At 43.5% G+C, this 15,114-nt stretch overlaps 1 protein-coding gene across 3 annotated transcripts in view; it reads left to right on the top strand.

The window, feature by feature from the left end:
- The first annotated feature begins 353 nt into the window (after window positions 1-353).
- The window catches only part of LOC114041389 (protein DDI1 homolog 2), a 37,183-nt gene continuing 22,422 nt past the window's right edge, over window positions 354-15,114 (top strand). For all 3 annotated transcript variants that reach the window (XR_003568922.1, XM_027859809.1, XM_027859810.1), the window contains exons 1-4: window positions 354-507; window positions 7,036-7,165; window positions 13,095-13,328; window positions 14,601-14,727. Coding sequence is in view for 2 of the 3 variants with exons in the window: in XM_027859809.1 (XP_027715610.1) it covers window positions 370-507; window positions 7,036-7,165; window positions 13,095-13,328; window positions 14,601-14,727 (629 nt within the window). In the remaining variant the exon portion in view is untranslated. The remainder of the gene's footprint in view (window positions 508-7,035; window positions 7,166-13,094; window positions 13,329-14,600; window positions 14,728-15,114) is intronic.

The following is a 15,114-nucleotide window of genomic DNA, read 5'->3' as shown; positions in this document are numbered from 1 at the left end:
TCTTCATTATCCTCCCCCCTCCCTCCCCCTCTCCGGCCCCTCCTCTTCCCGCTGCTCCCGCCCGCCCAGGTGGCGCCGAGGACGGGCGGGGCGGGGCGAGCGGCCTTTACGACGCTGTCGTGGCTGCGGCGGCTTCGGCTTAGGCGGCGGCGGCGGCAGGGCGTGCGGGTGCGGGTCGGTGCGGTGTGGTGCGTTGGGGCCGGCGCTCTTGGCAGCGGCGGCAGGGGGGGTGACGAGCGGACGTGCGGCTGCGGCGCTGCTGGTGCCTGGCAGCGGTGCGGCTCGGCTCGGCTGGGCTCGGGCTGTGCGGGGCGAGGAGCCAGCGGGCTGCGTGCGTGCTGGTTGCGGGCGGGCAGCGCCCCGCGGGCCATGCTGCTCACGGTGTACTGTGTGCGGAGGGACCTCTCCGAGGTCACCTTCTCCCTCCAGGTTGACGCCGACTTCGAGCTGCACAACTTCCGCGCGCTCTGTGAGCTCGAGTCCGGCATCCCAGCGGCCGAGAGCCAGGTGAGCTCGGGGGGGGGGGGAGAGGAGGAGGGAGGGAGAGGCCCCCTCCCCGGCGTCCATAAGGTCACCACTGCCACCTTCCTACCCCACCACCCCCTTTTACAGAGGTGAAGACTGAGGCCCCCAGAAGGGCCTCCGACTCCAAATCCGTGGTTTATGCCACTCTCCCACCGCTGCCCTAGCCCTCCTCCATGTGCCCACGGCGTCCTGCTGGTTCCCCCTTCCCAAAGCATGCAGAGTTTGATCGCCATCTCACCCCATCCTTGCTTGACCCATTTGCTGGGTTCCCGCCTCCGGCTTCCTTCATTAGAAATACCCATTTGTATCAGAGTAACAGATCGCAGGCTACAAGAATCTTCTTACTTTACAGAAGAGGAAACTGAGGCTCAGAGAGGGGAAAGATAATAATTTTACTAAGGTCACTGGAATTAAGTAGCAGATAGAGGTTGGATTCAAATCCAGATCCACTGATTACTGATTCAGGGTTTTTTACCATTAAAGGATGTTGGAGCCTTTAACGTGCTTCATCAAAAAGTGAGAAAGTTCTTCTCCTAATAGATGGGCTTGGCTGATAAAGATGCAATAGTGAAAAGAGTCCACTGGATTTGAGGACAAAGGACCTAGGTTCAAAGTTCTACGGGTCATCTCAGAGTCTCAGTTTCCTCCTCTGTAAAATGAGGGGGTTGAATTAGTTAACCTTTAGCGTTTCTTCTAGCTCTAAATCTGTGATTCTAGGAGTATAGTGGATTAAGCGATCTCGGTTTCTATCCCCAGCTCAGACACTTTTCTCTTTGGTGACCATGTGACCATGGCAAGTCACTTAAATCCTCTGAGCCTCCTCTCCCGGTCCTGTACAGTGGTCAGTGCTAGGCACCCCGCTAGGCAAGGCACAAGGCAGATGATACCTGCTTTACTTATAACCCAGGATTGGTGTGAGGTAGTTTCAAAAACATAAATCTGCTTGGGGCTTGCTGTGTGTCTTGTGACCTGGGTGAAGCTGCTGCCATTACCTTTCCTGAGTATTTCTCCTTTAAAAAAAATTGTTGGAGACTTCAAATGTGTTTACCCCCCTGGCTTTGCTAGTTAGTGCTCTTGTGGGCCAGGGGTGGGAAACCTGGGGCCTCCAGGCCACATATGGTCCTCTGGGTCTTCAAGTGCTGCCTTTCGACCGAATACAAATTTTACAGAACAAATCCCCTTAATAAAAGGATTTGTTCTGTAAAATTTAGACTGTCAAAAGGCTTCACCCTAGGATCTAGAAGGCGAGGCTGCAGGTTTCCCACCCCTTGGGCAAACCATAGACTCCCTACATCACAGTTTTTTTTTCATTTGTAAAATAAGGGGCTGGATTGTAAGTGATCTCTTAGGTTCCTTTTAGCTCCAAATCCTATGATCTTAGGGAGCCAGTGGCTTCTGTTTTGGTATTCCTAGAGTTCCTCAGTTTGCTCAGATGTTGGGCTTCAGCAAAACATTTGCTTTATGCGTATTTGTTTTGTAAATCCTTCTTTATCCTTCCTCACTTACCCAAAAGAGAGGTAGCTCTTAGTAACATTTAAAATTGGTAAATTGGCTTAACACTGCGATTTCCACTAGCCCATTGAACTGTCTCACCCAACATTTAGCAGCAGTAGCTCTATAGAAGGAAACCTTGACTTGGAAATCTGTGAACTTTTAAAAGAATTTTTGATAACTATTTTAATATAATTATTTCCTTTACAATCTTCTGTATTTTATTTTACATATTTAAAAACATTCTGAGAAGGAATCCATAGGTTTCATCAGAAACAAAAAGATGCAAAAGGATGTGTATAAGTCCTGTACTTGTTTGAATATCTTAATAGATTCAAAGCAGTATTTCAGGTTAATCACAGTTGAACTTACTCATAAGTTCATTCGGGTCATTGGGTACACTTATGAAATTGTTCCTTAAATTCTTGCCCAGTGAAACCAAACTTTGTGTTCTCCTCTGGGTTATATTAAACAACTATGTCAATATTTTGTGCAGAGGGCAAGCATAAGGCCTTTCTACAGTGTAGACTTTAGCACTTTGGCATAAAGTTGTATAATGGGCAGTGTGTTTTGAAGCACACCATTTCTGGTAGATAACCAGCTTTAATTTGAGCAGCAAGAATTCCAGATAAAATGGACTATTGCTTCCCAAGAGTCTCTTTAAAATACAGGGCAGATTGCCCAAGTGAGGCTGATTTCTCCTCTTTTTTTTTGTTTGTTTTTTTGACTTGAGGTAAACTTAACCTTCATCAGAAGGTTGGCAGAAGATTTAAAATGGTTAAATGTAGGTTATTCAGTTTTGCTTGTTGGGAGAGATGAGAATGACAAATGTCTGAAACAGTTTCAGGGTTATGTTTCCCCAGATAATTGAGATGGCTGTACCTCAATGAAAGGAAGAATCTTTACTGAATGATCACGTTGGAAGAAGGTCCCAGTAGAGATAGAGTACTTTTTGTTAGAGCCGATGACTTCACAGGATTAGACAACTTCACAGTAGTGACAAGATTAATTCCAAACTCTTTCCTTATTCATCATTCCAACCTCTGCTGGTATATTGGTCCTTGGTGAACTAAGTTAGCCTGTGAAAGTGGAGTGACCCTAGGGTTGTTAGAGACTGAACCTGTGCTAACTATAAACACCTCCTGTTTTCAAGTTTGTTCTGCTGGCTGCCTTGTAACCTGATGACCCAGTATCTATTTTAAGATATTGAGTGGTCCTCTTTCATTTGCGTTGCCCATCAATCAGGAACATCCTAGACACTGAGTCATTTCCTTTCAAATCCTCATAGTAAACAACACTGTCTACTCAGGAGTGTGCCTTCATCTGTCTCCTCTTGGGTACATTCTTCTCCCTTCTTCTCCTACCTTCTATTTTCTCCGAAGTTTCCCCTCACACCTTCTTCCCTGTCTTTGAGTAGTTATTCATTTGCCTACAAAGTGCTCTAGAGTAAATATCTTTCATTTTTACTTTCTATCCAGCCTTCAGTCTCTTATTATGGATGCCTCATTCCTAGACCTTATCCTCTGTTTAAACATTTGGCATTCTGTAATTTAACTCAATTCAGATTATGGTAATTCCATGGCAGGAGAGGGCATGATACATTTAGAGGAGAAGCTATCTTGAATGTGATTAGATCTGGGAATCAAGGGGCTGAAGCTATCTTGATTAATCTAGGGTGGGCCAGGAGATCAGTCATCAGTTCTGTTTGATTCTTTGACGCTGACTTGCTTGGTTAATCCAAGCAATTTTCAGAACTTAAACTAGTTTTTATGTCCCCCATATGGTAAAACATGTTACAGTAACCTATCTCTGTAGGTAGCACAAAGCTAATTATGCTGAGTGCCAGATAATGATAATTACTGTCCATAATGCTAGACTGCAGCCTTATACACAGCAAGACCTTTAGGTTATGAAAACAGTATTTCAGACTAAGAGAAATTAGAAAAAACTACAAGTGCCTATTGAACATTGTTTTGGTGTAGTTACTCGTATTCATTTTTAAAACTTTCTATTATATGATCAAAAGGTAATTTATTTGCCCATTATTTTAGTAATTGATACAGTGTGAAAAATTACTGAAGACGTTACAGCTACATTGTGGCCCAGAGAAGCCTTGTTAGTGATAATTCAATGCTGGTATGCAGTATTAGGACTTCTCTGTTAATTTCAAAATTCCACCCAGGGATGGAAAAAAGTTGCTATCTCTTTGTATAAAGGACTGCAGAGTTTGATTAGCTGGTCTAATTTCAGATGTTAATTACAGATTAGAACTTGTTCTCTTGGGTCCCTGCCTCCTCTGGAGTGATTATTAGGCAGTTTTGCCAGTCCTAGAGATGAGCTATTTAGTTGTAGAAGTTTCCTATTATATTTTCCTACCAGTGATAACTTGAATTTTGAGCAGCTATAGAATAATGTAGAATAATATGGATCATACAGTTATCACTGAGGCACAGAGTACTAAGCCGATAGGTAGGATTGTTTCCTATGGCATCAACTTGGAACCATTGGTCTGAATATCATGAGTCAGAAAATCACAAAATGGATTTATAATTCTGACACCTTGGATACCAAAGAATTGATCTTTTGATGTTGTAAGGTACCTTCTCAAGCTTACATTTACCCCCATTCAGTTGCCTATCTTTAAGGGACAAGCTTATTTGAAAATTCAGACCTCAGACCCCACTCCCTAGCTTTCTGGGATTTTTAATTTAAGAATCCAGTAGCCAGTGTCTCTTAATGCATTTCAGGCAGCAGCCTCCTGGCATTGATCACCCTTAGTTATACATTTTAGGAAGTTTTGCAAACTTAATGTAAGCCATTTTAGAGATATCTCCTCCACTTGAGACTAAGTTTTATCTCTGTAACCACTGGAAGGAATAAGCTGGCATTTACATTGATAGGTTTGAGTGTATTCCTGTCAAGCCCACTGTTTCCTTGCCTAATTACTGATGTGATTATCAGATTGCTCTAAAAAAAAAAAAAAGTTTGCTGGCTGTATTGTAGTTTGCTTTGTGATGAGCAGAAGTGAGGAGCCTGCTGCCCTCTGTACTCTTCTACAGTGTTTCCATTTTGCAATTCGAAGGTGAGAACTTAGCAGCATGGGAGGTGAAGTGGAACCTGCATGAGTTTCTGTGCTTGTCATGTACAGCAACGATTGGAGGTGGGGGGAAATGAATTTGTTTGCATGTTAATATTTATTCGTGTCAAATTTACTGTAATATGGATTACTCTTAACAACATTTTCCCCCAGATTAGAATGGACATTTCCCCCAACCTGAACTCAGAGGACATGTGGGGGAAGGAAATTCAGAAGTGCATTTGTTAGGGAGTAAAATGGATGTCTCTATTATGAGTCAGAGGGCCAGAAGTTCTGTATAAGGTAGGAAGGCTATTGAGTATGTCTTTCTTAATTTAACAGACTGTCAAAGGAAATGGCTAGAGCTGGGTGCTTGGTTCAGGAGGGTATAGGATGTGGAACCTGTGGACTGAATCCAAACTTCACAGAACAAATCTTGGCTCTCCGGGGCCTCACTTGAGGACCTGGAGGGCCACATGTGGCCTCGAGGCCAAAGGTTCCCCACCCCTGGACTGATGGGACCCACTTCACACTTTCCTTCCTCTGACAGTAAAACAAGGATCTCCCCAACTGGATTGTTAGCCACTTGAGGTCAGGGACCTGTTTTTACATTTCTTTTGATCCCCAGTGCTTTGTGCATTGCATTGCATGCAGTTTGCTTTTGTTGTTTTGGTAATAATGGGAAAGTCCCAAACCTCTCCCCTTAGGAGAATTTCAATTATGCCAACTCTTCGGTGATTATAAAATTTGAACAAATGTCTGCTGGGAACTAAGTTGAAATCACAAATCCACATCCAGAAAGAAAAATCTAGCTCCTTGTTTTATGTGGAAAGTAATAGGAACCATTTTGTTATTCATTTGAATGTCATTCATCCAGTAAGCATACATTAAACACCAGGCACTGTGGTAAGCCCTGACTGTTTTTAAGGGGTTTTGTTTGTTTCGTTTTACATCAATTCATAGAGTCTTAGACTTGTAAGGAGTCTTCTTAGAGCTTGTTTTTGTTTTCATTTTTGTGAGTGAGGGGTTTCACTGCAGGGTTTGGAATCCCCCTTTTAGTCTGTATCTAGAGACCAGAGTCATCCTCCTTTCTGGGACACACAAGCCTTTTTTTTGATAGCTTTGCTCTCCAGTCCCATTCTGAGAGTGCCACACTGAAGGTGGAGACTCCATACATTCGGGAGGGGGTCATCGAGGTCCTTTGCAGTGAAATTACATCCTCTCACTCTGGATGGGATGAGGTAATGCTCGGCCTGGAGAAGGGAACATGACTTGAGTTCAAATTCAGCTTCTGACAGTTACAGGCTTTATGACCCTGAGCAAATCACTTAATCTGTCTGCCTCAGCTTATTATTTATTATGATCTTTAGGGGGATCACAATAATACCTCCCTCCCAGAGTTGTGAGGATAAAATGAGGTAAGATTAGTAAAGTGCTTAGCACAATGCCTGGCACATAGTAGGTGCTATATAAATGCTAGCTGATATTATTGTTGGCACATTATTTCACCTTTTATGCTCATAGATATTTGCTTCTGTATTTAAGGCTGAGGATCATTTTTAAAAATATTTGAAGCTTGTTAGCCTGTCTCTTATTGCTTCCCTTAGCTCTGATTGGTCAGTTCTGAAGGCCTTCTGGTTTATCATCTGATATGAAAGTGCTGTGGGGTGCTTAGGTGGATAGGGAGAGCGGGAAAGGGCAACAGGTTGGCAAACTTTCCCCACCAGGGAAAAAGACTGTACTGAATGATAGTCAGATGATATAATGTTGATACAGTTACCATTCCCCGAGGGAATTGCTTCCATATTGTAGCCTAAGTCAGAAACAAGCCCGACCTTGTATCCACTGTTTTAAAAATGTTATAGGGAAGTGAGAGGTTATAGTATTCTCTCTTTGGGCTACATATGTGTACCTCAGCACTAAATTAAATTCTCCTTTTGCAGATTGTTTATGCCGAGAGGCCTCTCACTGACAACCACAGGTCGCTGGCTTCCTATGGCTTGAAGGATGGGGATGTAGTAGTTTTGAGACAGAAGGAGAATGCAGAACCACGAGCACCTGTTCAATTCCCAAGTAAGTTATCTTACTTCCAGGGGGTCAGCTGGCCTCCTGAACCATCTATAAGAAAGGAGGCCTTCCTACATGACATCATTCCCAGTTCTAGCTCTTGTTTTTCCCATCTCTATGCCTGTTTGACTACCTGGGCCCTTACTCATCTCATTACCCAGCCTGATAAGAGTAATAAATAGTACTTCAAGGATATGACTGGTTTTCTTTGTGTGGGCACTCCTACAACCTGTGCAGATTTCAGCCCCTCTCCATTGTAGCAGGTGGTTTTGTGGATGACTGTGGCCATCCTTCTGAGCTTCGCCAGGCTGAGCTCATGGATAGCTGCCATACACAAAGCCTTCCCTTGCTGGCACCAGTTAGCCTTTGAGCTCTGCTGGCATATATATCAAGAACCCAGAATTTCCTCCATGACACTGTGAGGTATTACAGTATCACTTCCATGGAAGACAATGCTGATGCAATCAGAGAAATTGTCTTTAAGTACCTGTTATGTGTGAGGAGCTATGCTTAGGGTAAAAAAAAAAGAAAAAGAAAAGATAAAAGGAGGCAGTTCCTGAGCTCAAAGAACTTGCTGTCCAATGACAAATAACATCAATAAATGAGGCATTCCTTCAAAAAGCATGGTATGATCTAAAATAGTGTGTGATAAGGGCAAAGGAGATCATTGTAAAAAGCTTGGAGAAATCATTTTCATGGGGAAAGCAGGGCATTCTGGAAGAGATTGGCATCCCAATTGGCCTTGAAAGAAAAGAGAGAATTCAACTGATGGATTGGGATTGGCTTTTCTACACATGGGAGTGGTGTCAGCAAGGCCACCGAAGTAGCTGAGGACAGCACAGGAACCGGGAGGAGAGAGCAGACTAATGTGATTGGAATTTGGAAAGTGTGAGGAGGGTGAGCAGGTAGGCCTGAGTCAAATCAACTCAACAAGCACTTATGGAGCACCAGTTCTGTGTATGCCAGGCACCTCACTAACCTCTGGGGATACAAAGAAAGGAAGGGTATGGAAGACAGTCAGGGAGAAGGCACAGAAGGGATGGATGAACCAGCAAGGAGCCCACTATCAGATCTCAACAAGTCCGTGTGGTGGAGGTGGAGCGGGTAAAGTATGAGAAGACTGGAAAGATAGGAAGAGGTCAGGTTGTAGAGGACTTTTAAGTGCCAAACACCATTTTATGTTTGATTCTTTCTTTTTTTTTTAATCCATTTTTTTATTAATTTATTTTTAATTTTCAGTAATCACTTCCATAAGCTTTTGAGTTTTAAATTTTTCTTCCCTGACCTCTCTCCCCAAGACAGCACGAAATCTGATGCAGGCTCTACATGTACATTCCCGTTAAACATTTTCTCATTAGTCATGTTGTAAAGAAGAATTAGAGCCAATAGGAGGAACCATCAGAAAGAGGAAACGAAACAAAACAGAAGAGGAACAAAAGAGCAAGTAGTGTGCTTCAATCTACATTCAAACTCCATAGTTCTTTCTTTGGATGTGGATAGCATTTTCCATCATGAGACTTTTGGAGGTGTCTTAGATCCTTGCATTGCTAAGAAAAGCCAAGTCTGTCAGTGTTAGTCATCGCACAATGTGGCTGTTGCTGTGTACAATGTTCTCCTGGTCCTGCTCACTTCACTCAGCATCAGTTCATACAAGTCTTTCCAGGTTTTTCTGAAGTCTGCCTGCTCATCATTTCTTACAGCACAATAGTATTCCATTACCTTCATATACCACAACTTGTTCAGCCATTCCCCAGTTGATGAGCATCCCCTCAATTTCCAGTTCTTTGCCACCACAGACAGAGCTTCTATAAATATCTCTGTACGTGTGGGTCCTTTGTTTGATTCTTTCTAAAAGCACTTTGACATCGTCTTGTTTGATCCTCACAATGGCACTGTCCAGTCAAAAAGCCTAAGCTTGGCTTCTTGTAGAGGTGATGAGTGGATGATGTGAGGTCACCTGAATGACAGGTGGCGAAGCTGGGGCTAGAACCCCTCCTGGCTCAGCACCCTTTCCATTATTCCACTTGAAATGATCGTAAGTCAGTTTCTCATCATTTCACTCCTGCTGTGCCCATCAAGGCAGGGTCTCTCATCTGTCTCAGAAACTCTGTCCAGGCTACCTAATGGACAGTTATCATTCCCCTCTTGCACGCACCCCACCCCCAGTAACTCATGTCTGGATTCTTAAATGGGGGTGGGGGGGGAGAATGGATTTCAGGAAGCCTGTGAACTTGAATGGGGAAAAAATTAGGTCATTGTTTTCATCCATCTCTAACTGAAATTTAGCAGATTTCCTTCAGTTATTTTAGAATATGATTCTGAGGAAGGCGCCCATAGGTTTTACCAAGGCTGCCACGTGGGGTTTTCTGCCGTTGATAGCCTTCTTTAAGCTTGCTTAGCCTCTCAGTCCCCTGCCCCACCCTCCAGCTGATGATAATGACAGTAGGTGCTTGTCTGATAGCGAGAGTGAGCAACTGTCTGATTCTGGGGGGTTTGTCCTGCCCTTACCTGAGCACAGCAGGAGAACTCAGAGTTTGAGACCCCTCGTGAGGAGCGGCAGGCATGTCAAAGAAGCTGTTAGTTTGGAGAAGGCTGTGTCCATACTTGAAGCATCCAGACCTCTCAGTTTTATGAACTTATAACCCTGAGACCTGTGTTCTCTCAGGTGTTGGCTAACATTTTCTTGATAACGTTCATCCGACAGAAAGCTTCTCATGATGCCTCACAGCATAGTAACCCTTTTTTATTTTTTGCAACTTGGAAAAGAGTCATTGCTGTGGCCAGGAGGAAACACAAGCGTGCTTGAGGGAAGCAGCTGACCAAGCCTTTCTACAGTTTGATTTGATATTCTCTGGGTTCCAGGAAGCCACTAACTAACTTTGTTTGATGCTTTTGTAAGCAAATAAAAATAGAGTGCAACTTAATTTTAATTTTAATTGGTCCGTTTCTGTGGGAGCTAGTAGGTTGCTGAGGATGGTTACAGCATGTTTGCATTGTTTATAAGTGTTTTTGAACTATATGGTTTTGTGGAGGCTAACTTTTATGTCTTTAGCCAGCAATCATACAGAAACCTCTTGTGTTTCCTAAGATTGTGACTTTGTATAGGTTCCACAAACTACCAACCCAGTAAGACAAACCTGGGTTGTTTGTAGTTTTGGGTTTGTTTTTTTTCTTTTCTTTATAACTGCCCTGCTTTGAATATACTTCAAGATAGGGTGTGGCCAAAATGGAAAGAAAACTCCTGGTCCCGAGCTAGAAAGCCCACAGATGTTCCACCAGTTAGGGTAGATAGGGAAGATAGAAAACCTATCTCACAAGAGCAGGGGATCACTCCCCTCAGCCATACCCCCTCCCAGCTTTTGACTGGTAAACTCTTATTGGGCCCATGCAGAAACCCAACTGAGGGTGTGGTTACATGAGCTCACACTAGGGAGGGGAGGTTAATTCTTTCTCTGCCAGATGTGAAAGGCACATGAATGATACTGGGAGTCCTGTGTTCAAGATCATTCTTATGTAGAACAAATCACAACACCTCTGAGCTTTGATTTCCTAAGCTGCAAAATTCAACAAAGGTTTATTAAATACATGCAGCATGCAAGACACTGTCCATGCAAATTGGAAAAATAACAGTCTCTACCTGCAAAGGGCTGTGGGGAACATGTTGCATCCACAGCTGAATAGGATATAGCATAAATGTGATGGGTCAGAGGAGGGGTTGGCAAAGTGCTATGAGAAGTTTGTGGAGAGAGAAATCCAGGAAGGCTTCATGGACCAGGTGAGGGCAAGTAAGTGGACCCTGAAGGAAGAGAGGGATTTCAATAGGTACAGATGCATGAGGAGGGTTGTTTACTCCACCTGGGGAATCCCCAGAAAATAGTTAAGGAGATAGGAAAGAGAACAGTGATCTAGTTTTCCTGTAACTTGGGGAAGGTGGAAGGAGAAGCCTGGGCAGCTAGCCTGGAGCTTGCCTGTCAAGGGCTTTGGATACCAGAATTAGTCTAACCTGAACCGTGCATTGGATTGAAAGGGAGATAGAGTAGAAACAAGAAGGTGGGTCTGAGTAGTCTGAGCTGATAGAGAAGTGGAGAAGAAGGGCGAGATACTAGAGATAGGGCTCTCACAGCACGAGATCTGTGCAGGGAAAGTTGGGGAGTTGTCCCACCTAACTCTGAGATTATGCCTCAGTGACCAACAGGTAAGGGTGCCTTCAACAGAAAAGAAATTGGGAAATGGGCAAGTTTAGAGGAGAAGATGAGGACCTTAACTTTAGACGTGTTGAAGTAAGCCATCCAGGTGGTAACTCTCTGGCAGGCAGCTAGAAATAGGAGGCATATCCATTTTTAGACATGGCCAGTGTCAGAATCTGCTTTGCTTGACTACGCAGATGGTTTTTCTCTTCAGTTTGAGGGTTAGAAAGTGGAAAGTCGAGGTTGGGGAAAGGTTGCCAAAAGAAAGAATCATTGAGGCCTTTTGAAAAAAATACAAAGAAGAGAACATGTGGAAGACTAGACAAGCAGGATAGCTTTGAAAGTTACGTGCTGAATTTATTATATACCTAAAAAGAAAAGCAAAATATATATACACACTAGAGACTTGCAGTTTTGTGTGTAATCCTCTTCTGGAAATACTGGTTTTATTTGTTAAATTGAGAGTAAAAAAATAAAAATTTAAAAAAAGAGATATGGGACTGATGCTTGATAAACAGCTTTAGGAGCCATCTGCATAGAAGTGATAGATCTAGGGGGAGAGAGTGAGAGAAGGAAAAAAGTTCCTAGGATAGAAACTGGAGGGAGGGAACCATGAGAGTGTGCCGTCATGGTATCTGGAGGAAAGGGATGGGCCGTGGCTTCTGTGCCACAGAGAGGTTGAGGAGGAAGAGGACAGAAAATGGGTCGTTGGATTTGCCGGGGAAGGACTCTCCTAGTGACCTCAGAGAGAACTGTTTCAGTGAAGAATCCTGCTTCTATTCTGTGCCTCATTGGATCTTGGTGGAAATTCAGTGAGATCATAAGCTGCCTTTAGATAATTTAGCTCCTCAGACGAGACTAATGTAATTAGTCTGTAGTTTAAAAAAATATATATGGTTAAGATTGGAAAAAATGAATCTAAATTCAGCTGGACCAAACCATTCTATCTATGATCTCAGGGAAACGCCTTTGTTTTCTTTTGAACTTTTTTTTTAAACCATTGCTTTTTTTTTAACCTTTAATTTGAATAATGACAGCTCCGTTTAGAATCAGTCATGCTTGTGGGAGTTATATTAAGAGCCCTGTTACAGCTTTATTTATATTCTTTGTGTAAAGTATCTGTACCGTTTTCTTCTTCTGCCCATAAAATGAGGCTGATTGCTAGCCTCTGACCTCCCAGAGCATTGGGAGAGTCAATGAGTTGGCTTTTAGAAGGCTCAGATGAATGTGTGAGTCCAGAGTATTGTTGGAAACCTACCCAAACCAGTAACGCAGGCCAGCCCAGACTTGCAGAATTTAGCATCTAACAACCTTGTCTCTCTTTGCCAATTAGAGTATTCCAAGTGTCAGGGTTTTTTAAGGCAGAGGCAGGACCAGACCAAGGTTTTGCCTAGGGCCACGTCCTAGGTATATGAGGATCTGCAGTGTAATTGCTTCAAAAAAATTCCATGTGTCTACTGAGGCAGCAGTATGAAGAGAGGCTTCCCTCTCTTGGGTGGTTTTGAAACAATAGTTTGCATATCACAATTTACTTCTTTGTTCTCTCTCACCTTAACAATATTATTGACCTAGATCCTCTGTGCCACAGAAGTAGTTGAGAAAGGGGGGCAGACATAGTGTCGGGGGAAGGGCTCAGGATCTCCTAGGCCACCCGCCATTGCATGACCTTCCTTGGAATAAGCTATTTCTATGTTTTTCCTTTTCATGTTGTCATTTGGTATAAACTTTGAAATTATTTCTCCTGCCAGGCCTGCCCCGGATAGACTTCAGCAGCATAGCTGTGCCTGGCGCATCAGGCTCCCGACTGCACCAGCAGCCAGCCCAGCCACCCCGGGCATCCCCAGCAGACCCAGCTTCATCCCCGCAGGGCTTGGACAATCCAGCATTACTTCGAGACATGTTGCTTGCCAATCCCCATGAGCTCTCTCTGCTCAAGGAGCGAAACCCACCCCTGGCAGAAGCCCTGCTCAGTGGAGACCTTGGTAAGCCTGTGTGGCTGTCACTTTGTCAAGCTGACCTCGAGGGAAGGTGGGTTGTGTCAGGCTTTTCCATCAGGCCCGGAGTCCTGGCTGGCTGAGAATGGCTGAGTGGGGTGGAGCTTGGCTCCAGTGTCAAGGGGCACGTTGGCAGGCATGAAGCATGGAGATCTTTTCTAATTGTTCTTAGCATGTCCATAGTGGATAACCGTTTTTGATTTTCAGGCCTGTTCAGTGGGGAAGCCTTTATAGAAACTCAGCCAATAAAGCCATGGGGTGGCAATTAAAGTGGTTCTTGTGACTTTGCCTCAGGCAGCCGTGTAGAACAGTGAGTGCCCTTTCTTGGCTTAATCCCCCAAGTTTGATTCTGGGTAATAGTGGGTCTAGACACTTGGAGCTCTGTTGTTTGCAGTGCCTGAGAAATGGAACAACTGATACAATTCTTTTTCAGACATCTGCCTTTGTTCTTAAGCATTGCCATTCTAAAAGGCATCCCTTGCAAAAGAGATTATTTCATCAAACTTTATTTTCTTTATAGTTTATATTTCTTTCTAGTCTCACATTTGTGACCTTGATAAGAGCTCTCATGGTATTGAGATGTTTGTTTTGGAGGAACCTGTTTTTATTTCTCATGATTACACGACTGATTAATTGCTTGAGGTTGCACTAATGTATCATAAAGGTTGCATGGCTTAAAAAAAAAAACCAAAATGTTAGATGTCAGAGTAAGGATTCTGTAGTTAGCAACCACATACCGTTTCTGATGAGCTTTCTGCCTACTGATGCTCATTGAACATGCTTACATAAAGTATGCACTGGCTGACATAGTCATTTGCATTTAATTTCTCTGGTTTAAGGAAAAGGTTTTTTAAAGAATAGAAACTATTAGCGATTTATATTATTTACAATAGATAGGTTGGAAGACAACCACGCAGAGAACCCTGAGACAGTTATCTGGCAGATAATAGTTTCCCATTAATTTAACCTCAAACTGTTCATTTAGAGGCAGGTATGATTAAACTCTTACGAGAATAAATGATCTTGTTGAATGCTTGGCTTAAAGAAATAGTTTTTATTGAAAGTTCTGATGCTAAATGCATAATTCAAGGCAGTGACTAAATCGACATGAGCTTTCCAAATTGTTTTTAGATATGCTCTTTACATCTGTCTTGTGGGTGGGTGCCTTTTGAGAAGTTGTTAGGTACAATAACACACAGTAGAAAGGCATAAGATTCCATCCCCTTGGAGTTTGGTCGTTCACGTCTTTCATTTTTGCAGAGAAATTTACTAGGGTCCTGGTAGAGCAGCAGCAGGACCGAGCCCGGAGGGAGCAGGAGAGGATCCGTCTCTTTGCGGCTGACCCCTTTGATCTGGAAGCTCAGGCCAAGATAGAAGAAGATATAAGGTAACAAACCACCTCAGCCCAAGGAAAAGGAGGCTTTGTGCATAGCAGGATTCTCAGAGGACAAAGAGTCTTACCTGAGGGGCTCTTCAGAGTCCCAGGGCTTACAGTAGATGTATTCGCCAGGCAGGCACTTTGGTTTCCTGTCCCATTAGCCCCAGTGTCTGATGGAACATCATACAATTGTTGGTTCTTTCATGATAAACTGATGACAACAACTTGGACGATTTTCTTTCCCCGATAATTCCATAAGCGTTTCTGTGGCTAGCAGCGAGTAGTGCTAAAATGGTATTCAGATGCACCAGCGTATAGAGACAGACAGCTCTGAGAGACTCAAGAACTCTGATCGATGTGCTGATTAAAAACCCCTGAGTCCAGAGGCCCGAAGAG

This window comes from Vombatus ursinus, unplaced genomic scaffold, assembly GCF_900497805.2.
Source record: "Vombatus ursinus unplaced genomic scaffold, bare-nosed wombat genome assembly UNPS02014172.1, whole genome shotgun sequence".
Classification (NCBI taxonomy): domain Eukaryota; kingdom Metazoa; phylum Chordata; class Mammalia; order Diprotodontia; family Vombatidae; genus Vombatus; species Vombatus ursinus.
The sequence above is the reverse complement of the archived record's forward strand: the minus strand, read 5'-3'. Positions and strand labels throughout refer to the sequence as shown.